Source organism: Bubalus bubalis, chromosome 12 (assembly GCF_019923935.1).
Source record: "Bubalus bubalis isolate 160015118507 breed Murrah chromosome 12, NDDB_SH_1, whole genome shotgun sequence".
NCBI lineage: Eukaryota > Metazoa > Chordata > Mammalia > Artiodactyla > Bovidae > Bubalus > Bubalus bubalis.
Window position 1 is genome coordinate 15,054,649 of NC_059168.1, and position 24,083 is coordinate 15,078,731.

General features: G+C 37.9%; 1 protein-coding gene across 4 annotated transcripts in view; it reads left to right on the plus strand.

Moving 5' to 3' along the window:
• The window catches only part of TTC27 (tetratricopeptide repeat domain 27), a 178,034-nt gene that overhangs the window by 20,021 nt on the left and 133,930 nt on the right, over positions 1–24,083 (plus strand). For all 4 annotated transcript variants that reach the window (XM_044925799.2, XM_044925798.2, XM_025260856.3 and 1 more), the window contains exons 6-8: positions 11,287–11,451; positions 13,880–14,013; positions 20,858–20,970. In XM_044925799.2, the coding sequence (XP_044781734.2) occupies positions 11,287–11,451; positions 13,880–14,013; positions 20,858–20,970 (412 nt within the window). The remainder of the gene's footprint in view (positions 1–11,286; positions 11,452–13,879; positions 14,014–20,857; positions 20,971–24,083) is intronic.

Sequence of the window (24,083 nt, forward strand, 5' to 3'; positions counted from 1 at the left end):
AAAGGGTTAACTAAGATATCTGGAAAATATGACTCTAAGTGACTCATTCCCCAAGTGGTCTGTTCTTTTCTGCAGTATATTTCAGCATATCATTTGCTTTGCCTTACAACTAAGAATTTTTTATATTGCTGTTCTAGGCTAATCAATGACATTTTTCATTTTATCTAGTCATAAATTGGTCCATTTTGGCTATGTCTAAGTAAGTCTGCACATGGCTTAAACTGCAGCATTTTCATAAACAATTTTATTTTTAAAAATGTTCTGGGATTTAACCCAAAAATTGACCAAGCATTCAGTTATATTGAAGTATTGTTCAGTATCCAGAGAAGAATATTATATTTGAAATGTTGCCCTTGAACAATCATCAAAAAGTTGGCAAGATTTTTTTTTTTTTCAATCTGTGACATACAAGCAAGTGTGATCTTTATACTTTTGTCCAGGAATGTTACATCAGTATATAGAGCCCATCAGAGTGTCAGCATAACTTTGCTGGACTGATCACATCTATGAAAGGAGTGAGTTAGAATCTTGAAAAGTCTGCTCCTCAGCACACTCTGAGGTCCTCTTTTGGATCTCATACTAATGAAACCATGATTCTCTGAAGAACTGCTTAAGGGCACACAATCATTTATTGAAGCATCTGGTACTGAAAACGTGTTCCATATAGCGCATGAGATGTATTATTGAGGTTTAGGTGTTTGAAGATGAGCTTATGAGGAAGTCACTGTTCAAAGAAAACAGGCTAAAATACTTTGTCTGAGATTCCACTGTAACATCTCCAGGCAGCTCTGTGACTCTAGGCTTATATTGTCTCCACATCCAAAGAGTTGTTCAAAAGATTAGTTTCTTGGTGACTGATGTATGCATAAATTAAAAAAATTTTTTTTGATACTTTGGAATAAGTGAGTAAATGAAGTCGCTCAGTCGTGTCCGACTCTTTGCACTGTAGCCCACCAGGCTCCTCCGTCCATGGGATTCTCCAGGCAAGAATACTGGAGTGGGTTGCCATTTCCTTCTCCAGGGGATCTTCCCAACCCAGGGATTGAACCCAGGTCTCCAGCATTGCAGGCAGATGCTTCAACCTCTGAGCCACCAGGAAAGGTCCCAATACTTTGGAATGAATGTCATTAAATATACTAATAATCTAATCACAAGTATCTGATTATCCATATGAATCTATAGGGATTTCATTTTTAAAATAGCATTAAAATAATCTGATGAGAAGAGATTTTGGTTTTAGCATGCATTTTAGATATAGTGGTTTGACATTTTGACCCAGAAGGTTATGATTATTCGTTATCATGGAGCACCTAACGATTTATTAAAATGATAACTATATATCTGTTGGGTCAACATGCTTTATTTGTTTATTTATTTCATCTTTTTTTTAAACTTGAGTTATCCAACTCTCAAAACTTTGTGTTCATGGTTGACTCACTGTTTTTCATCATTCTGTGTATCTCGCCAGTTCTTAAATCTTATCGGTTCTTGCCTAAGAGTTCCATGTCCATCCTTCTTTTCCATTCCTGCAACTCTTACCCTAGTCAGTGTCTGAAATCTGTAGTTTGGAAAGACCCATTAGAGATTATCTTGTCCAGCTAACTCATTTTCCAAAGAATTGAAACTCAAAGAGATTGTCCATGAACCAGAACTATGCCCTGGAGTTTCTGACTCCAGATCCTGCTTACTCTTCTCTTCATTACTTTTCTCTAAACTGGTCAGTAGGGCAGAATTCCAATATCTGATAATTATAATGCAGATCACATTTCAGTAGTCCATACTCCATACCAAGCACTGTTCTAGGTCTTTAAATATGTTAACTAGCTTATTCCTTGCAACAGGTCTGAGATAGAACTGAAGACTTGACATAGGAAGGTGTAGTGGTGGGTTTGTGTGCCACCCTTTTTTTAGCAGTGTTTCCGGAGTGTAGTTAGCCTACAGTAAGACTCATATTTAAAGTGTAGAATTGGTGGTATTTTATATATGTATATACTTGTGAAAGTATCAGAATCAAGATAATTAACAGAACCTAGAGTATTAAGATCTGACTTTCAGTTTCTCTTGTCACTCACACCCTGTGTGGCTTCAGGGAGCTTGTCTTATGTCCAAACCAAGAGTTTCTGCGTAAAGATGGTCTGTGAGTCTTTTCCAGGTGTAAAATGATGTGTTTCTTTGTAGGCCGGCTTCTTAATGCTGGGATCTGTTGAAAGATTGTGACCAAAAAAAGTTATGTCCTCTTTCTTTGGGCTTTCTTGTTGGGATCCATAATTGCTACAGAGTGCTTCCTTTTAGTAAATTAAAAAACCCTGCTCTTCTGTGGCCTGTAACTGCTGTCTAGAGCTGTGCTGTCCGGTGTAGTAGCCACTAGCCACTAATGTGGCTAATTAAAAGAAGTAAAAAATTCAGTGTCTTAGTTTCACTAGTCACATTTCAAGGGCTTGGAAGCCACCTTGATGGTAAATGGTTACCATTTTGGACAGTGAAGCTGTATTTAATATTATCACAGAAAGTTTTATTGGATAGCACTGATGTTGAGCAACAGATAATTTCAGAGTAGGTCTGTCCTTCCTTCTGTATGGTCAGTCTTGCAGTTCCTGAAGGTTTTATCACTATCACTTCGAGTCTTAGGGTTGCACCTGACTTGTAGACTCTTTCTTGGCCTTCCTTTCTTCTCCTTGTACAGCAGTACTGGACTGTTGTTATTTTTCGTTTGTTTGTGTTGTTTGCCTGTTATTTGGCTGCTCCAGGTCTTAGTTGCCGCATGTAGGATCTAGTTCCCTGACCAGGGATTGAACCACAGGCCCCCTGCATGAGGAATGTGGACGTCTCAGCCGCTGGACATCAGGGAAGTCCCTGAATGATTATTTTTACATAACGATTTCATCAGGTCATTTTTTTAAATTAGGAAAATCTTTAATTATTCTCAGTTTTATTTTTGACTTTGTATTTCATGTGTAATTTGATACTTAATTAAAAAATTTTTTTAAATTTCTTGCTGTGATCTGGTCACTGGTAGTTGCTGGGGATGTCATTGAACTCAGTGGGATGGAGGCTAAAATACAAAAAGAAAAAAGGGCACAAAAAGAAGGGAATGACAGCCATTTAAAAAAATGAAGCCTTGCTATTTGTGACGATATGGATGTGCCTTTAGGGCATCATGCTAAGTGAAATAAATCAGAGAAAGGCAAAAATTGTGTGATCTCACTTACATAGGGAATCTAAAAAACAAACAGAACAATGAAAACCAACTCATAGATACAGAAAACAAATAGGTGGTTTCCAGAGGAAAGGAAGGTGGGAGGGGCAATATAGATAAAAGGGGATTCAGAGGGGCAGACCTCCAGTTCTAAAATAAGTAAGCCATGGAGACTTAATGCAGCATAAGGAGTGTGGTCAACAATATTGTAATAATTTTGTATGGGGACAGATGGTTATTAGGCTAGCATGGTGATCATTCATAATGTATACAGATGTTATACAAATGTCAAATCACTATGTAGTGCACTTGAAGCTGACATAATATTGTACATCAACTGTATTTCAGTTAGAAAAAAAGAGGAAGGAATGAAAGAAAGGATATGATTAGTCTAAACTTGAGACCAGAGAAGGCTTTGCAAAGTGGCTAATACTTGAACTGATTCTTGAAGAATGAGAAACAATTCATTAGGTAGTTGGAAAGGGCATGTAACATGTACAGAGAGAGGCACAGAGACTCGAGACATCTTTGTGTATTTGGGATTTCCAGTAGTTTGGAATGGCTGGACAGTGTTAGGAGTTGTGTGTCAGGTGATGCTGCAACAGGTTGATAGGAGCTAGGTGGATGGGAAATTGGAGTTCTGTGTTGGCGACAGCCGTCAGAGAGTTTCTAAATATTTGCCCACTCTAAGGATATTTATTGAGCACCAGCTGTGACAAGTGCTAGGCTTAAACAGCAGTGAACAAGACACATGTGGACCCTACTTTTGTGACCCTTACAGTCTAGAGGTGGAGTTACAGCCAAATTCTACCCATCTTTCAAGGCCTAGCCCTTCTGACAAGGTTTATTCAACTATCCCAACCTTATGGATTTTCCCCCTATGGTATTTATGGCCAGTACCACCCAGTTTCAAATCAGATTTACTGTATATTGAATAATGATTATGTGTCTTTTCTTCCTAGTGCTTCTTCCATCTTCTCTTTTGGGGAGCACAGGGCTTAACTTTGCTGTAGGATCTAGCCCAATTCTAAGCGTGTAAAATAATTCAGTAGATACTGATTAGAATTATAGGATGGAGAAAGGGAGAGTTGGAAGGGGGTGAGAGGCAGGAGGAGGATGGAAAAACCAGAGGAGGGTAGCAGTTGGAGATAAGCTTGGGAAGTATGGAGGTCAGGGAGAAGAGGATTTTAAAAATTTTGAGGAAATGAGTCGGAGTAGGCTGGCACTTCCCTATGGTTCTGGGCCTCCCTGGTCTTCATGGCTTATGATGGACACCCTCCGTCCAGCTATCAAGGATCCTACAAAGTTTCCATTTGGTTGGCATTTTTACTTAGGTGACTCTGCATTTGGCTCTGAAGGTGCCATCTGTCTATTCATTGTAAGTACTTACCTAGTGATTTTATAATTCAGTCATTCTTTTTTTTTCCCCCTAGAATTCTTTTGTAAAGAAGAACTCGTCAACCAGGGTTATGTGAGAATCCTAAAATTTAGTCTGTGTAGGAAAGGCAAGATATGTTCTTAATTTTTTCTTTAATTGCTAATATTTTGGACTTAAATTTTTTTTTGAAACATAAATCTCTAGAAAAGTTGCTAGTTCAAAGAACTTTTTTTTTCTCTGAAACCATTTAAAATAAGTTGTTGAATTGATGTCCCATCACTTCTGCACATTTTAGGGTGTTTTTCCTACGAAGACATTTGCCTGTACAATCACAATACAACCACCAATATTAGGAAATTAACATTGATTAAATACTGATATCTAATTACTGCTGTTCAAGATTAGCCAGTTGTGCCCAAAGCATCCTTTATAGCAACGTGATCCAGTCCAGAACCTAGTGTTATATTTAGTTGTCGTATCTCTTTATTGTCTTTCAACATAGATTTATCACCGCAGTTGTGCTGTGTTATTCACACTGCATCCTGCCAGGTGGCACACGATTTCATTTGGTCTCATTACTGGTGATACTAACTTTGGTTACTTGATTAAGATGGTATCTGTCAGTCTTCTTCATTAGAGTTACCCATTTTCTCTGTACATTTTTTGTTTCTGAAACAGCTTTATTAAGATATAATTGACATACAAACACCTGACATACTTAAAGTGTCAATGTGTAAAGTTTGGACATGTATTGACACCCGTGAAACCATCATTAAAGGATGATGAACATATACTTTGTTCCCCCAAACTTCCTTGTGCTTGTCGGGAATCCCATCCTCTTACACCCTTCCTGATCTCTCCTTCAGCCTCTCAGGCCACCAATGATCTGCTTTCTGTTACTACATATTAGTCTGCATTTCCTTGAATTTTATAAAAGAGATTTCATATAGTTTCACACTTTCTGTGTGTGTGTGTTTAGCTGGGCTTCTTTGACTCAGCAGAATTATTTTGATTCATCCATAATGTCACCTGTAGCAATAGTTCATTCTTTTCAATTGATGAGTAGTATACCATGATCACTGGCAACCCATTTCAGTACTCTTGCCTGGAAAATCCCATGGACGGAGGAGCCTGGTAGGCTGCAGTCCATGGGGTTGCGAAGAGTCGGACACAACTAAGTGACTTGACTTTCACTTTTCACTTTCATGCATTGGAGAAGGAAATGTCAACCCATTCCAGTGTTCTTGCCTGGAGAATCCCAGAGGCCGCAGAGCCTAGTGGGCTGCTGTCTATGGGGTCACACAGAGTTGGACATGACTGAAGCGACTTAGCAGCAGCAGCAGTACCATGATATGGAAATACCATAATTTGTTTGTTCTTTCATCTGTTGATGGAAACTTGATCGTTTGCAGTTTTTGGTTATCACTCTTTATAATTAATTCTTGTATGGTGATGTACTTAGATACCATATAAGTCTCCTATTCCTCAGTAAACTTTGAATTTATGCATTTATATATTGACATTAGTGTCCACTCACAAATTCCAAATTCATTCAGTGGATTACAATTTGGCCTTCATAGTGTCCCACATTTGGCCAGTTGAGGCTTGTTCAAATTGGCTTCTGTGCCCTTTCAACATATCTTTGAGTGCTTCTTTATTTTCTGACATAAGAAGATGCTTTAGCCTTCCTTATTTTGGATTACTTTGCTCTGGCCCTGGAATCAGTAATTTCTCCAAGGAGCTCTGGTTCCTTTTAAAGTCTTTCAACAGCCATAGCTGGAAAGTATGTGTATGTGTATATGTAAGTACACATGTACATCTGTGTCTATTTCTATATTTATCTATGTATTAAAAACCATGAATTGCATCATCTCCAATTCCAGTCCAATATCACAGAATTTATTTTAGTCTTCTCTCTTCCAGATTTCTAACTCCTTTCTTTGACAATGAAAAACCAGGCTCCCATTAACCTCAGTGTAAGTGTGTGTACAGTCTTCCGGTGCACAGTCAGTCTCTACGTTCAGGCTGCTCCCTTGGCCCTGACCTTGGGGAATCCACAGCTTAATCCTTGACTTGGCTCTTTTGAATGTTGGTTGAGTCCCTGGCCCTTTTGAGCACACCAGTTGAGACCCCAGTCCCCACAAACACTACTCTAGCCTCTGACTGATCCCGAGCAGACTCTCTGGGTGAGCTGTGGACCTTGCAAACATGCTGGCTGAGCCTTTGGTCAAGTCACCAGGCCTGGTTTTGGGAACAAAACGCACGTTTCAGACTTAGGCAAGCACCCAGCTGAGGCCCTTTTTTGAGACCGTTCTTAGAAAACACATTGGTTGAATCCATGTCAAGTCCCTAACCCTGACCAAAGAGCTCCAATTAAAATTTAACTGTACAAAGTGTTTATATTGATATTTGTATCTTTTTCCTAAACTGAAAATCTTGTTAATAACAATGTTAATGTAATTATTTGCTTTACATATAAAATATTTCAATGGGAAAAGAATAGTCTTTTTAGCAAATGTGCTGGGACAGCTGGGTAACCATATGCAAAAGAATGAAATTGGACCCTTACCTTACACTATATAGAAAAGTTAAATAAAAATGGATTAGAGTCCTAGTGTAACAGCTAAAACTCTAAGACTCTTAGGAGAAAATAAAGGGGTAAATCTTTGTGACTTCAGATTTGGCAGTAGATTCTTAGAACCAAAAGCATGAGCAACAACAAAAAAAGAATAGGAAAGTTGGACTTCATAGCAAGATTATGAACCTGTAACAAGGTCTATTCAGAAAATTTTAAAAACTTTTGTGTTTCAAAGGACACTATCAAGAAAGTGAAAAGATAGGCCATAGAGTGGGAGAAAATATTTGCAAATCATGTATCTGATAAGGAACTTGTATCTAGAATATATAAAAAACTCTGACAACTCAGTAATATAAAAGACAAGTAAACCAATAAAAAAATGTGCAAAGGTTATAAATAGATATTTATCTAGAGAAGACATTCTAATGACCAATAAGTACATGAGGAAACATTTGATATCAGTCATCAGGATGATGAGAATCAAAACTGCAATAAGATATCAGTTTATACCCACATGGATAGCTGTAATTTAAAAAAAGTGAGATAATCATATTGTGGAGGATGTGGAAAAGTTGGAACACTGCTGGTGGAAATGTAACATGGTATAACCATCTTGGAATACAGTTTGGCAGTTTCTTAAACAGTTAAGTATAGAATCATCATATGATCCAGCAGTTCCTAGGTGTATATACCCAAGAGAAATGAAAACATAGGTCCACCCAGAATTTTGTATATGAATGTTTATAACAGCATTATTCATAATAGCTAAAAGATGGACATGTCCATCAACTGATATATGGGTAAACAGAATACTTTATATTCATACAGTGGTTTCTATTACACTATTTTTTAGCCATAAACAGAAATGAAGTGTGATACATACTTCAGCACAAGTGAACCTCGAAAACATCATACTAAATTATAGAAACCAGATATGAAAGACCACATGATAAATAATTTCCTTTATATGAAATGTCCAGGATAGGTAAAGTTAGGATCAGAAAGTATATTAGTGGTGTTGAGGGCTATGGGAGGGATGAGGGGAAGAGAGTGATAGCTAAGGGTTCAGGATTTATTTTTGAGGTGATAAAAATGTTTTAGAGTTGACTATGGTGATGGTTGCACATTTCTTGGAATATACGAAAAGACATTGAATCGCACACTTCAGATTGGTGGACTGTATGTGTATGAATCATCTCAGTAAAGCTGTTGAAAAATCTCACCTTACATGCACAGCATAGTGACTATAACAAATAATTCTGTATTGTATATTTAAGAATTGCTGAGAGAGTGGATCTTAAAAGTTCTCACCACCAGAAAAAAAATTGTAACTATATGTGGTGATGGATGTTAACTAGGCTTACTGTGGTGATCATTCTGTAGTATATTCATATATTGGATCATTATGTTGTACACCTGAAACTAATGGCATGTTATATGGCAATTATATTTCAAAGAAAAGGTAAAAAAGATTTAACCCAGGGATTTCTTAAAATGTTCAAAACCAAAATGAAGTCAAGTGTACAACTTTACTAAAAAAACATTAAAGGCATACTGTTGTCTTGAATAGGATGATCACTATTGTCAAGATGCCAATTGTGAAATTACAGTTAGTGCCTTTACAAACATTTTGAAGAGAGAACTTGCCAATTGATTCTGGAATAAAAAGTGGGTAAGAATAGTCAAGACAATTTTTAAAGAGAAAGATAATGATGGAGGCTTTCAGGTATAAAAGTTAGTTAAAAACTAGGGTAATTTCAACAGTATGATACTAGCAAAGAAATAATGTGATTAAAAAAATTTAACCTTGCATCATGTCAATATCTGTGATTTCATATGTGTGCTTCTTTTTTTAAACTGAAAATCTTGTGCCAAACAATATAAATGTAGTGACTTGCTTTGTTGCATGTATAAAAAGCTTGAGAGCGGCAACAGCATGCCAACTAACAGTAAGACCACTGAATAAGGCTCAGGATGTCTTTGCAGCTCTCTCTCCCTTCAGTGTATTACACTAAGGACATATACTGTGCTCTAAGTCCTTTGCAGTTACTCTTGATCTTTCACCAACTTGTTATATAGAGTTTTAGTTTTCCATTTGTTTTCAGTTTTTAGGGATTGCTTTTTTCTTTCTGATTTATTTTTTGATATGTAAAGTAATTACACGATTCCAGAGTCAAAACTCCATAACAAGGTCTGTTCAGAGAAGTTTCTGTCTGTCTTTGTTTTCCTTCTACCTTATTCTCCCTGCACCTCCACCTGCCTCTTCTAAAAAAAAGAGTTTATTTGGCTGTACTGGGTCTTCGTTGCTGTGCTGGCTTTTTCTTGTTCATTGCTGGCAAGCGGAGACTGCACTCTAGTTTTGGTGTGCAGGCTTCTCCCTGTGGCGGCTTCTCTGGCTGTGGAGTGCAGGCTCTGGGGCATGTGGGCTTCAGTAGTTGTGGGCACATGGGCTCAGAAGTTGCAGCTCCTGGGCGTCAAAGCACAGGCTCAGTAGTTGTGGAGCACAGGCTTAGTTGCTCCACAGCATGAGGGATCGTCCTGGATCAGGGATCGAACCTGCATCTCCTGCATTGACAGGTGGATTCTTTACTATTGAGCGACCAGGAGAGCCCAGATCCAGGTTTTCTTGAGTTTGGTTTGCGTGGAGGAAGTCTACTGAAGGATTTTCACAGTGAGAAGTTCGTGTTTGGATGCCTGTCTACCCTTTAAAGTAAGACATGTACATCTTGATTTAGCTTCTTTGAGTTAAGAATCTCTTTAAAGGACTGGCAGTATATAAAAAACCGTTTTTTTCAGACTCATTTTCACTTCATGATAAGATAAAGGGTGTCTGTTTCGTAGCTATAGGTTTCTGTCAGATCCTTTGGTGAGAAAATGTATAGATTACGTTTTGCAACATCATCTCTACACCTTGGTCGTTCCTCTGCCAACTCCCTCTTCCCCTTTTCCCAACAAGTTTGGATTCAGATTTTGGCTTTGCCACTTCTCAGCTGAGGTGACTAGTCAGTAAGCTGACTAAGCTCAGTTTTCTCATGGGTTAAATGAGGTCGATGTCAGCCCTAAACACATCATTGTTTGAATTGGCACAACACGGAAAATACCTAGGGCTGAGCAGAGTAGGTGTCAGTTGATATCACTTTCTTTTCAGCTTGAATAGTAGAAAACAGATTCTCAGTTTGGGGACACTGTAAGTGTATCTTCTATCATCCACATCCTTCTGTTCATATGAATTGCTTTGTGAAATGCTGATCCTGTTACTGGAGACATTGTGAGGGGCAGTTTGTCAGGGACATTGTAGAGGGATGGACGAGGTGACTGTTGGACACCCCCTTGGTGTATGCCAGTAGCCCCTTTATTATATATATATTTTATTTTGAAAGTCATCTACTTAGAGATACTATGTTATTAGGCTATTATACTCCCATCTTTTCATCTGCGGTGTTCGGAAAAATACAATATGACTGCTAAGCCAATACTTACTCATTTTCTACTTGATACTCATATTGTCTCAGATATATCCACATACACATCTGTTTCTCCTTTTAAGGGAGAAATTGTACATTCTTTATGTGGAAAACTGTATATTGATCTCCTCTTCATTACATTTTTGTGCTGTTTAACTCTTTGCAGATTGACTTGGTATGTTGTATCATCACCTTGTTTTGCCATATTTTGGGCAGCATGATTAAGACAAACACTGTAAATAAGAAAGAGCAGGGTCATGAATGATATCTCTTAGGACTGTGTGGAGTAAAGGAGATAATGTATGTAATGTCCTTAGCTTCTAGGTTGGAACATATAAGTGCTCAGACAGTGCTTGCTATGAACTATTACAGTACATGTTCCCCATTTTCCAGACTTGAAATTCTTTAAGAGTAGGAACTATGTAATATATGTATTTTACAAATTATGGCCTGAATGTTTTACTTACTAATATATTTTTATTCTCATACTTTAAAAAAAATATATATATATATATATTTTATTGAAGTATAGTTGACCTAAAATGTTTGAAGTACACAGCAAGGTGATTTCATTATTCAAATATACATAAATCATTTTTGAGATTATTTTCTGTCATAGGTTATTACAAGATATTGACTACTTTTCAGTGTCTCATCTTTTGTCTTACAGTGATGAAGCTAGAGGATCTATTTGTGGATGATTCAGGTCGATATTTGGCTGTTCAATTCCATCTGGAATGTGCATATATATTTTTATATTATTATGAATATAAAAAAGCAAAAGATCAGTTCAGTATTGCTAAAGACATCTGCAGATTACAAATTGATTTGACAGGTAAGATTTTTAACCTTTTGTGGATAATTGATGTATGATAAAACTAGTATATACATTGATGGTTTGACTGTATTTTATGGTGGTATTTGATTATCTGTATCCTCTTGGTTGCTTTGCAAAAATATGTTTTTAAGATTTTATTTAAAGAATTAATAGGTTTAGAACAGAATTGAAACTATATCTTCTTTGTTCTTGCGAATGCTCACTTATTTTCTAATCTGGTTAGACATTTTGGTAATGTATGATAGCTAGACAGTACACAAATGGACGTCGCCCATTTAGTTGTGACTGTGGGCTTCCCAAGACCCCTCCAGATTCTCAAGTTTAGTTTGGCTTCTTACATTGCCCTTTTCTGCAGATACCCACCTGTAGCTTCTATCTTGCCTTTCTTGTATTCCTTAAGAACAGAAATTTTTTGACTGTTTTGTTTAGATGCTTCTTCACTCTCTTAGAATACTGCCTGGCATATGGTATACACTCAATAAACATTTGTTGGATGAACCAATAAATTACAGAATTTTTCCTAAAATCTGTGTTTTTTCTGAGTACCAAACAAGAAACATTATTTTCTTTTAATGTATCTCCTTGTCCCTAGCCTAAAAATATTGACATTCTCTATTGAAAACATTCATGAAAGTTAAACATCAGCAGTTGGTCACACCATTTACACCTGTTGAACCTGGGCTATGTGAGTGTTGAAACAACAGTCTGTGAATGTTGAAATGATTGAACCTGTTTATCCTCTCTATGGAGAAGGCAATGGCACCCCACTCCAGTAATCTTGCCTGAAGAATCCCATGGATGGAGGAGCCTGGTGGGCTGCAGTCCATGAGGTCGCTAAGAGTCGGACACGACTGAGCGACTTCACTTTCACTTTTCACTTTCATGCATTGGAGAAGGAAATGGCAACCCACTCCAGTGTTCTTGCCTGGAGAATCCCAGGGATGGCGGAGCCAGGTGGGCTGCCGTCTCTGGGGTCGCACAGAGTCGGACAGGACTGAAGTGACTTAGCAGCAGCAGTCCTCTCTAGGTTGGGTCTAGATGATCTTTGAGGCCCATTTTTAGTCCCTAAACTCTATGCTCATTGAGTAGTCCTGTCAGTAAAATCCTTAAGATATATTATGAGGTAAATATAACTTAGTGGCCTAGTCTGGAATATTAGCCACCTTTTATTACATTGTTTGTATGGGGAAAATTATTAAATATCTAACATAACTTTGCGAACAATGACCATGTGTAAGTTGGAGTCTTATATTTGAGATATAATTATATGTAATATGGATTCCTGGTGACTCAGACGATAGAGAATCTGCCTGTGGTGTAGGAGAACCCGGTTTGATTCCTGGGTTGGAAAGATTCCCTGGAATGGATCTAGAGAATGGCTACCCACTCCAGTATTCTTGCCTAGAGAATTCCATGGACAGAGGAGCTTGGCGGGCTATAGTCTCTGGGGTCATAAAGAGTCAGACACACCTGAGCAACTAACACTTTCAATACGAGTTGTGAAGTTAGTTTTAGAAATTATGTTTTGACCCTAACAGGCTTTTGGGGGGATCGTTTATGAAACTAGTATCATGGTACTCAGCATAGTCAGCTTTGTTGATGTAGTTACTAGTTAGTTCTTCATATTTTTTTTCCAAGTTAAGATTGAAAAACTTAAAAATACAAATGTGCTCACAAATATAAAATGAGAATCAGATTATGATTTTTTTCCATTCAGCTCTCGCCTTACTATAAAAAAGCAAGCTGTGCTAGACCATCTCAATAGCTATTTTTAGTATAACATGTTTCAATGGTTGTTGTATAACATAGAGCCAGACTCATCACAGGATGAAGTCCAGACTTCTTAGACTGGTCTTTGTAATCAAGAGTCTTTGTAATCTGACTCTCACCAGAGAATAGATGTTAGAGCTTGTGCTTCTCTTAAAGCTGTTCTGCAGCTAGCTATTTCAGATACAAAGTAAAAACAATATTTGGCCTTACATGGAGCCAGATAATGTAATAGAAAGACTGGGATTTAGAATCTGCAGACCCTGGCTTTAAGCTCTGGCTCTGATACTAAAAACCATGTAATCTTGTGCAAGCGAGACTACACTTCAGAACTTAACACTTTTTCATCTGTTGTATGGAGAGGAGAGTATTTCTTCTCCCTGTGACGTTGAATGCATTCTTTTTTGAGGAGGGAGGTAGTTTAATGCAAAGGTAAGTATGGGGAATTTCTAGTGGCAGAAATTTGAGTTCTGGGCCTGTAGCTTCCTGGCTTTATAATTTTATAAGTCACTTTAAAGTCATCATGGGGCCTCAGGTTTCTCTTATTTGAAATGGGGAAAATACCTCATAAGCTCTAAAGCACTCTGAAAGTACTACTGTTTATGATTGTATGGTATTCTGATTGGCAAGTTATTGAGTATAATATATGTATTTTCAGGTGCTTTAGGAAAAAGGACACGGTTCCAGGAAAATTATGTTGCACAACTTATTCTAGATGTAAGAAGGGAAGGAACTGTCTTTTCAAATTGTGAATTCACTCCAGCACCCACTCCTCAGGAATATTTAACCAAGGTGAGTAGGATCATAAGCTGTTTAAATTAGCATCCAAGTCTAATAGTTTCCATAGGGAAATTTCGTAGAAACACCGGATGGAGTGGGAAGAGGCTTTTTTGGACCCTTCTTGAGCTTTTACAAGGTGGCTGGATGTTAAAAAGAATCTAAAACAAAACCCATTTTAAAGCCGTTTTTATCCTCAGAGATAAACTGTTGTTTTTCTTCTAGATTTCGGTAAGTATGAATTAATAAAGTAGTTACTTATATGTTACTGCCCTAAAAAAAATAAAAAAAGGCAGACTGAGTAGAAACTAATTTTTCCAGTGGCTACCTTATTTTTTGCCTTCTGTTGATATTCTCAAGTATTAAGAGCCTTGACATTTCTTATGCTTCTTCTAAATATGTAAACAGATGATCAGAATTCCATTTTACAAGTTTTCTGATCTGTTTTCAGCTACTCTGTTATTATTGGGCTGGTTTCTGCCATAGTATGTGTTTCTGACTTGGGTAATATGTTCTCTTGTAGCTTAAATTCATAGTTTTTGGTCAGTTTATCCACTTAATAGGCTTTCCATCTGCTTCTGTGAAGGCTATTAGCATTTATATTGTCTTATCCCAGAGACCCCAGACCAACATTTCTGCTTGTACTTTGGTTGATGTTACTGTCCTTGAAGCCTGTGTTTTCCCACTTTTCATTCCAGAGCCAGTAAACAAATTTGCTTGGTGCATTGAGCACTAAAATTCTAACTGTACTGAAGATAATGCCAAGAGTAGGGGCTAGGGAGATGGGAAGGAAGAGTGGCAGCAATAAGGCGTCCTGAGGAATGTCTTTGATGAGATCTTACATACTTCCTGGGCTTGCTCCAAGTTTTCTGTTTGTTTTTGTGATATTTTGGGGGCTGGTGAGCAGGGACAGCTATGGATTCTACAAGAAGAAGGAAGGGAAGAAGGGAAAGATGGAGAAACTCAGGGATGAGACCACACAGAGGGACAGCCCGTCTCTCCTGCAATTAGGAGAACCATGGCTGAAGGAGTGTTTGTACCACTGCTGGTCAGGGAGCTGTGGTATCCGCTCCCATCCTGTCTTTACTCCTTGTATATACCAGACCCTCCTCCTGCAGCTTTTTCTTTTCTTTTTTTTTTTTTTTAAGCACACTAGCTTTTATTCATTTATATTTAAAGATTTGTTTTTGGCTGCTCTGGGTCTTAGTTGTGTATGGGCTTTCTCTAGTTGGGTCACGTGGGGACTGCTCTTCGTTGCAGTGCACGGGCTTCTCATCATCGTAGCTTCTCTTGTTGCAGAGCACAGGCCTTAGGCACGTGGACTCAGTAGTTGTGGCCCATAGGCTTAATTGCACCTCAACATGTGGGATCTTCCTGGACCCGGGATCGAACCTGTGTCCCCTGCATTGGCAGGCAGATTCCTAACTGCTAGACCACCAGGGAAGCCCCTTCTTCAACTTTTTGATGTAACCCAAGTCCCTCCCTGACTTTTAGTTTAACTACCATAGACCTGGTGTTTAGGCCAAAGCACAGCATCAGTGAAAAAGAGTTAGTTCTGCAATCCAAGAATTTAATTCAGGTAATCCATCATTGTTTATTTATGTGTGCATGTATATTTGTATGTATGTATTTATGTGGAGTTGTATGGAAAATTATCTCCTATGATTATAATTATGTAGGTAAGGATTAGATAGAAATAGCTTTATACTCATGGATGGAGGATAGACTTGTTTGATTAGTTATAGATCTTAATTCCTTTTGCCAGAGATACTGTTAGATTATGAAATACACGAATTTGCTTGATAACGAAACTTTTCAGGAAAAAAGGAACACTGATATCAATTATAATGATTATAAAATATATCATGATTAGAAATGTTACGGTGTGAAGATGTATATCTTAATAATTGAGGAAATACGATAATTTTATTGTCGGTGAGGAGCATAGTGTTTCCCTTTGGGCCTTCCTAGATTTTTAATCTGTTATTAATGAGGAATTTACATAACCTATAGCTACTGGACTTTAGGCTTTAATAAGCCAACAGTTATGAGGAACCTCAGTGTGCAAATCACAGGCACAGACTGTTCTTTATTGTTAAATCATCAGTGTGCAGTATGAGGAGGGAGGATAAATTAAAATTGTACATTGAGCAGGAAACACAAGCACATGATCGGTGTCATTGGTAAAAAGTATGCATTCAATGCTGAACAGATTGGAGATGTACTGTGTGCTAGTTTTTTCTTTTATTTTACATTAAGCACAATACAGCAGTTTATTAAGACACTTAGAATGAATGCAAAGGGAAATACAGACCAAAAAGTACGCATTCTACAGCTGTGCGTCATGTGTAAGATGGTGTAGATGAGTACATGAGGATGGTGTTGACAGGTAAAACTAAATATCCCAAATGGCATTCACTGATCTGTTGCTTCAAGACAACACCCTTTTGTACAGATCTTAAAGGTGTCAAAATTAGTAGTCTCAAAGTCAATTCTTGTATGTGATTTTAGCATAAAAGATTTTAGAAAACTGATCTGAAATATCACAGTTTTCATTTTTGTCAGCTGGAATGTCAAGGATTTTCAGAATAAGAAAAATGCAGTAATACAGGACAATCCAAATACATGTCTCATGTGACTAGCCTCTGTTGCAAAATTGTACATGGTTATGGGCAAAAACTAAGTCTGTCCAAAAGTCCACACCTGTACTGTTTCATGTTTTAGCTTGATAACCTAGATATAACACTTATTACATAGCAAGGGCAACACCAAAAGAAGAAACAAATCTGTGATGGGTACACAGTAACAATATCATAAGCGTCATTGGAGTAGGTCTGAAAGACTGTAGCTGGTTTTGGGGGTTTTTTTTGGCCATGTCAAGAGGCATTTGGGATCTTAGTTCCCTGACCAGGGATTGAACCTGTGTCCACTGCATTGGGAGCTCAGAGTTTTAACCACTGGACCTCCAGGAAAATCCTTGTAGCTAATTTTACGGTTTAGTAGAATATTACGAGGTTGGCTTAAGTCTAAATTAGAGCCATATTTTAAATTTGCAATGTGTAGAACATATAGGCAAGCAGGTACTGCAGCCGACCGGTTTTAATTTTAAAAAGTGCTAAATAGGAACGTAGAGAATCTTGGATGAAGATCAGAGTTGTTTTGATCACCCACCTGTAGCTGACAAATAAATGATGCTCTGTTGCTAAGGCTGACCTATCTCAGGTCTTCTGTGGGGGATGGGGAGGAGTCCTTGCTGGGAGGTGGAAACTTGGGTCCTTGTCACATATTTATTGTCTAGCCAGATTGAGAACCTGGGAAGGTTATTATATTTTTAGCTTCCTCGTTTGTTTTCTCCCACATCACACTTTTTAAAGGGATCAGATTATAAAGACACTCCACAAACATTGGGTATCAATAAGCAGGTTGCTAGATCCCTATCAGAATGTGAAAAGGTGGGAATTTTGAATACTGTAGAGCTTCACTGTCCAGTGTTGTAGCCACATATGATTATTAAACACTCTAAAGTTGCTTGGTCCAAACTTAGATGTGCTGAAATGTAAAAGATGTACTAGATTTCATAAACTGTGTGAAAGAGTGTATAAGTATCTAATTAATAATTTTCTATTAATGAATGTTCAGGGATAATATTTTTTACATACTAGGTTAAATCGCTTTTATGTATTTATTTTTTAAAGTATAGCTGTTAGAAAATTTAAAATTACATATGTAGGTTTAAAAAAAATATTCTGAAAAGCATATGTTGAAAATGGTTGGCCACCAGGGTGCACTGTGCGCCTGCCAGCCCAGCCTTTTGAAGTTCTCCAGGCCAGGGAAGAAGAGGCACGTTTTCAATGCCTAGCCGCCTGGAGTTCTGTGTTCCTCCTGTCAGGAGTTGTTGAAGGCTCTATTCTTTCCCCAAAACCTTATAAATAGAGCTGGGCCTACAATTTAGTCTTCCTAGTTTAAGCTACTTTTATTGAATTGGAAGAAAAAAATCAATTTTATTAAGGAATAATTTACATACAGTAAAATGTACCTATTTTAAGTGTCCAGTTTGGTGAGTTTTAACAAATAGACCCACATAACCACACTGTAATCAAAATACAGAACCGTTTCCATTAGTCAGAGTAGTCACCCATACTTCTTTGCAGTCAGTCACTTTCCCTCCCTGCTTTCTGTCACAGATTAGAGCTGGTCTTTTTCCATAGAGTTTCACATAAATGAAATCAGATAGTATGACTATTCTGTGTCTGGTTTCTTTCACTTAGCATAGTGTTTTGAGATTCATCCTTGTTTTAATACCAACAATTAGCTCCTGTTTATTGCTGAGTATTTATTATTTCATTATATGGATAAGCCACAGTGTGTTTATCCATTCTGTTGGTAGACAGCTGAATGGTTTCTAGTTTTTGGCTATTACGAATAAAGCTGTCCGGAACATTCATGTGTAAGTCTTCATGTGAATGTATGTTTTTAATTTTCACAGGTAAATGCCACGGATTAGAATGGCTTGTATTAAGTATATTTTTAACTAGAGAAACGGTCAAACTGTTTTCCGAAGTCGCTGTACTATTTCACATCCCCACCCTCAGTATATGAGAGCATTAGTTGCTCTGCATCCTTGCTGGTGCTTGGTATTATCAATTTTAAAATTTTTGCCATTTTTGTGAGTTGTGTGCAGTGATTTCTCATTGTGATTTTACTTATCTTTTGATGACTAATTTTAAAAAATCTATTTTATTGAGATATAACTTACACATAGAAAAATTTTACTTATATAATTGGATGGGATTTGGATGAGATTTGAAAAATACATGTACCCAACAATTGCAGTCCAGATACATTTCATTACCCTAGAAAATTCCATCCTGCCCCTTTGCAGTTAATTCCACACCTTCTCTGGCCCTAAATAATCATTGACTCGCTTTCTGATTGTAGATAGTTTGCTTTTTCTAGAGTTTTGTGTGACTAGAATCCTACAGTATGTCCTCTTTTCTCTCTGGCCTCTTTTGCTCAGCGTGATGTTTTTGAGTTGAGATATGTCTTTGTTGTTGTATGTGTCAGTACTTTTCTTTTTATTGCTGATTAGAATTTCATTAAATGCGTATAGCATAATTTTTCTTTTTAATTTATATACCTGTTGACAGACATTTGGGTTGTTTCCAGTTTGGGATTATTACAGATAAAACTGCTATGAACACACCCCCCCCCCCCCCCCCCCCCATATCTCTCTCTCTGTCTCTCTCTCTCTATATATATAGATAAATATCTTTGGGTGGACATATGTTTTTGTTTCTAATAGATAACTACAAAGGAGTGGAACTGAGAGCTCATATGGTAAATATGTTTATTATAAGAAGGCAATGGCTCCCTACTCCAGTACTCTTGCCTGGAAAATCCCATGGATGGAGGAGCCTGGTAGGCTGCAGTCCATGGGGTCGCGAAGAGTCGGACATGACTGAGCGACTTCACTTTCACTTTTCACTTTCATGTATTGGAGAAGGAAATGGCAACCCACTCCAGTGTTCTTGCCTGGAGAATCCCATGGACGGGGGAGCCTGGTGGGCTGCCGTCTGTGGGGTTGCACAGAGTCAGACACGACTGAAGCAACTTAGCAGCAGCCGCAGCAGCAAACCATTTCCTGTGGTTGTACCATTTTACATTGCTACCAGCAGTGTATGAAAGATTGAATTGTCCCAGATCCTTGGCAACAATTGGGATGTCAGTCTTTTAAATTTTATCTGTTTTATGTATGTGTACTAGTAGTAGTTCATTCTGATTCTAATTAGTATTTTCATGTGGACTGTTGTTATTGAGGATCTCTTTGTTTGCTGATTAGCCAACCTTTTGTAAAGGGTCTTTTGTAAAGTTCATATTTATGTTGAGTTTTTTTTATCTTCTTATTAGGCTGTAATTCCATACTTTGATTACAAGCCTTTTCCCAGATATTTGTTTGGTGAGTATGTTTTCTCAGTCTGTAGCTTGACTTTTCACTTTCTTAACAGTGTTTACAAAGAGCTGAAGTTTTTATTTGATGGTTCAAGTTTTTTTTGTATCCTAATTAAAGACTGTCTGCCTACCCCAAAGTTGCAAGTCTTTTCTTCTATGATTTCTTTCTTAGAAGTTTTTTAGTATCAGCTTTTACAGTAAGGTCTGTGATTCATTTTGATTTAATTCTTGTGTATGGTATGAGATCTGGGCAGAGCACTATTTTTTCCCAAGTGGATATAAAGTTCTTCTAACATCAGTTATTGAAAAAACTTTGTTGAGTCATCTAGGCACCTTGTTGAAAATCAGTTGACCATATAATATGGGTCTGAAATTTTGGACTCTGTTCTCTTCCTTTCATCTATATTTCTGTCTTCATGTTAGTACAACACTGTGTTGGCTTTGTAGCTATTCTTGAAATCAAGTACTCTACCAAGTTCTCTAATTCTTCAGGCTTTATTTCTATTTCAATTGGCTTTTTTTTTTTTTTTTCCTATTCTAGATCTTCTTGAGAAACAGAGTTGGGAATTGATGTTTCAGATTATGATTTAGAAATCGATTAGAAGGATCTGAGTATCAGTAGAGGAGCTTTTGCCTACTAGGCTCAATCAAACAGGGAATAGCAGTTACTCCCTGTTATTGACGATGTCAGTGCATTCCTGGCATACATAGATGGCATGTCCTCCATTTCTGCACAGTAAATTGTTCCCATATATGTGTTTCACAAGGAGAACAGCCTATTGACCATGTATAGACACTGTAAAATCTTAAACAAAAAAATGTTATCCTACTCAGCAGTCAGTTGCATATAGTCTACTGAATAAATCAAACTTAGTTTTTGTTTTAAATATTTTCTTTGGTATTCCACCAGAATCTTGAGCTCAATGATGATACCGTTCTAAATGAGATAAAGTTAGCAGATTGTGAACAGTTTCAGATGCCTGATCTATGTGCTGAAGAGCTTGCTGTTATCCTTGGAATCTGGTAAGTTAATGGCTTATTTGGCCACCTTGAATTTCTTGCGTATTGATTCTCTTGTGTTGGGGAAATCTTTGTTCAAGAAGGTCCCCAGAGTTCTGGATGAATAAGGAGTCTTGTAACGGTTATGAAGATAGAGAAGAGTTGGGCAACCAATGAAAGGGTTAGAGATTAGGAGTCTCCTGTAAGTTGGTGTACTTATCCATCTCTTTTCTTCGTAAAGAAAATTCCTTCTGTTAGCCTTGGCTGGGCTTCCCTTGTGGCTCAGCTGGTAAAGAATGTGCCTGCAAAGCAGGAGACCTGGGTTCAAACCCTGGGTTGGGAAGATCCCCTGGAGAAGGGAAAGGTCACCTGAATAGAATCCTAATGAAGTATTTAGGAGAGGTGACTACTTTGATCTTTGAGGATATGTATATTCAGAGGATAGAATTTTTAATATAGTAGAACCTTACGTGTAGTAGAAATAGTTTTTCATTTTATGTTTTAAAGTGATTTCAAATTTGGGCACAAGTTGCAAGGGCAAGGCATTGCAAAGACTTTTGAGAATGATTTTTTGATATGGTATTCTGTCACCGCTAAATACTTTAGTGTGTGTCTTCTACAAAAAAGGGAGCTTCTGTGCATAACCGTGATACATTTATCAAAATCAGGAAATTAGCACTCATGCTTTACTATCACATTGTACTCAGACCCCATTCAAGTTTTGCCAGGAGTCCCAATAATCTCCTTTATAGCACAGGATCCAGTCTAGAACATATGTGTTACATTTATGTTTGTATTCTTTCTGTCAGTTTGGAATAGTTCTTCATTTTTGCTTGACTTTATGATCTTGACACTTTGGAAATTTATAAGCCAGTTTTTCTGTACAATTACCCTCAATTTGAATTCTGTCTGATTCAGTTCAGCTCAGTTGTTCAGTCATGTCTGACTCTCTGCGACCCCATGAACTGCAATACACCAGGCCTCCCTGTCCATCACCAACTGCTGGAGTTCACCTAAACCCATGTCCATTGAGTCGGTGATGCCATCCAACCATCTCATCCTCTGTCATCCCCTTCTCCTCCTGCCCTCAATCTTTCCCAGCATCAGGATCTTTTCAAATGAATCAGCTCTTTGCATCAGGTGGCCAAAGTATTGGAGTTTCAGCTTCAGCATCAGTCCTTCCAATGAATATTCAGGACTGATCTCCTTTAGGATGGACTGGTTGGATCTCCTTGCAGTCCAGGGCACTCTCAAGCGTCTTCTCCAACACCACAGCTCAAAAGCATCAATTCTTTGTCGCTCAGCTTTCTTCACAGTCCAACTCTCACATCCATACATGACCACTGGAAAAACCATAGCCTTGACTAGATGGACCTTTGTTGACAAAGTAATGTCTCTGCTTTTGAATATGCTGTCTAGGTTGGTCATAACTTTCCTTCCAAGGAGTAAGCGTCTTTTAATTTCATGGCTGCAGTTGCCGTCTGCAGTGATTTTGGAACCCAGAAAAATAAAGTCAGCCACTGTTTCCACTGTTTCCCCATCTATTTCCCATGAAGTGATGGGACCGGATGCCATGATCTTCGTTTTCTGAATGTTGAGCTTTAAGTCAGCTTTTTCACTCTCCTCTTTCACTTTCATCAAGAGGCTCTTTAGTTCTTCACTTTCTGCCATAAGGGTGGTGTCATCTGCATATCTGAGGTTATTGATATTTCTTCCGGCAATCTTGATTCCAGCCTGTGCTTCCTCCAGCCCAGTGTTTCGAATGATATACTCTGCATTGTCTGATTTAAAAAATATATATACAATTAAATTCACATTCTGGGACTTCCTTGGTGGCTCAGTGTTAAAGAATCCAACTGCCAGTGCAGGAGACACAGGTTTGATCCCTGGATCGGGAACATCCCACATGCCATGGAGCAGCTGAGTCCCTGGGCCATAACTCCTGGGTCTGTGCACTAGAGCTAGATTCTGGGAACCGCAGCTACTGAGCCAACATGCTGCAACTGCTGAAGCTCCCTGACACTCCCTGGAGCCTGTGCTCCCCAGCAAGAGAAGCCACCGCAGTGAGAGCCCCATGCATCACGACTAGAGACTGGCAGCTGTCCCCTGCAACTAGAGACGAGCCTGCATAGCAGTGACGACCGAGCACAGCCAAAAATAAATAAATTCACATGCTGCACCATTAGCAAGGGTATCGGAGAAGGGAAGTTGTGTGGTTCTTATAGCATCCCAGCAGGTGGAACACAATTTTGAATTTTATTTTCATTCTTAATACAAATAACATGTACATACAAAATAACTTATGTAATGTATAAACATAAGTTACATAATGTAATAATAGCACAAACCCACCTCGCAGTTTAGGAACCTGAAGACTGCACACCCCACCCGCGCAGTCTGTGTGCCTCCTTCCCATCTCATCTTCCTTCTTGTCTTAAAAGGTAATCAGTGTCCTAAATTTTGTCTTTGTCATTTTCTTGCCTTTTCAAGAAATATATTTACTCACATGTCTTTTATACTTCTCAGTCAATTCTTTTATTTGTCTTTCAGCTTTATAAAAGTGGTATGTTACTATATGTAGTCTTCTGTGATTTGTTTTTTTTCTCTCACCAGTGTCTTTATGTGACTCATCCGTGTTACGTATAGCTGCAGTTTACTCTGCAGTGTATCGTTCTGTTGGTATTTTACAGTGTATTGATTTCCTTTTTGGACATTGGATTGTTAACAGATTTTTCCTGTTACACACAATATTACTATGGATATTTGTGTGTATGCTTCCCGGTACAGCCATTGAATTTCTGTGGGCTCTATATGTAGGCTGGAATTACTGAGGTTAGGATATGTGAATGTTCACTTTATAAGATAGTGCTGAATTGTTTTCCAAAATTATTCATACTTGGATCAGCAAGATCTAACAATTCCCATTGTTCTGCCTCTTTGAGAACTTCTTAATTTTTGCCTGTCTCATGGTGATAGTAATTTTTTTTTTTTGCATGAGTTTAATAAATAGGAATTGGTGCCATATTAATTATTTTCATTTTCCTTGTGGAGTGGCACAGATTAGATTTTGTTTTTTCTTATAAATTGTGTTAACATTTAATACACCACCACATTTACTTGTTAGCATTTTATTACTT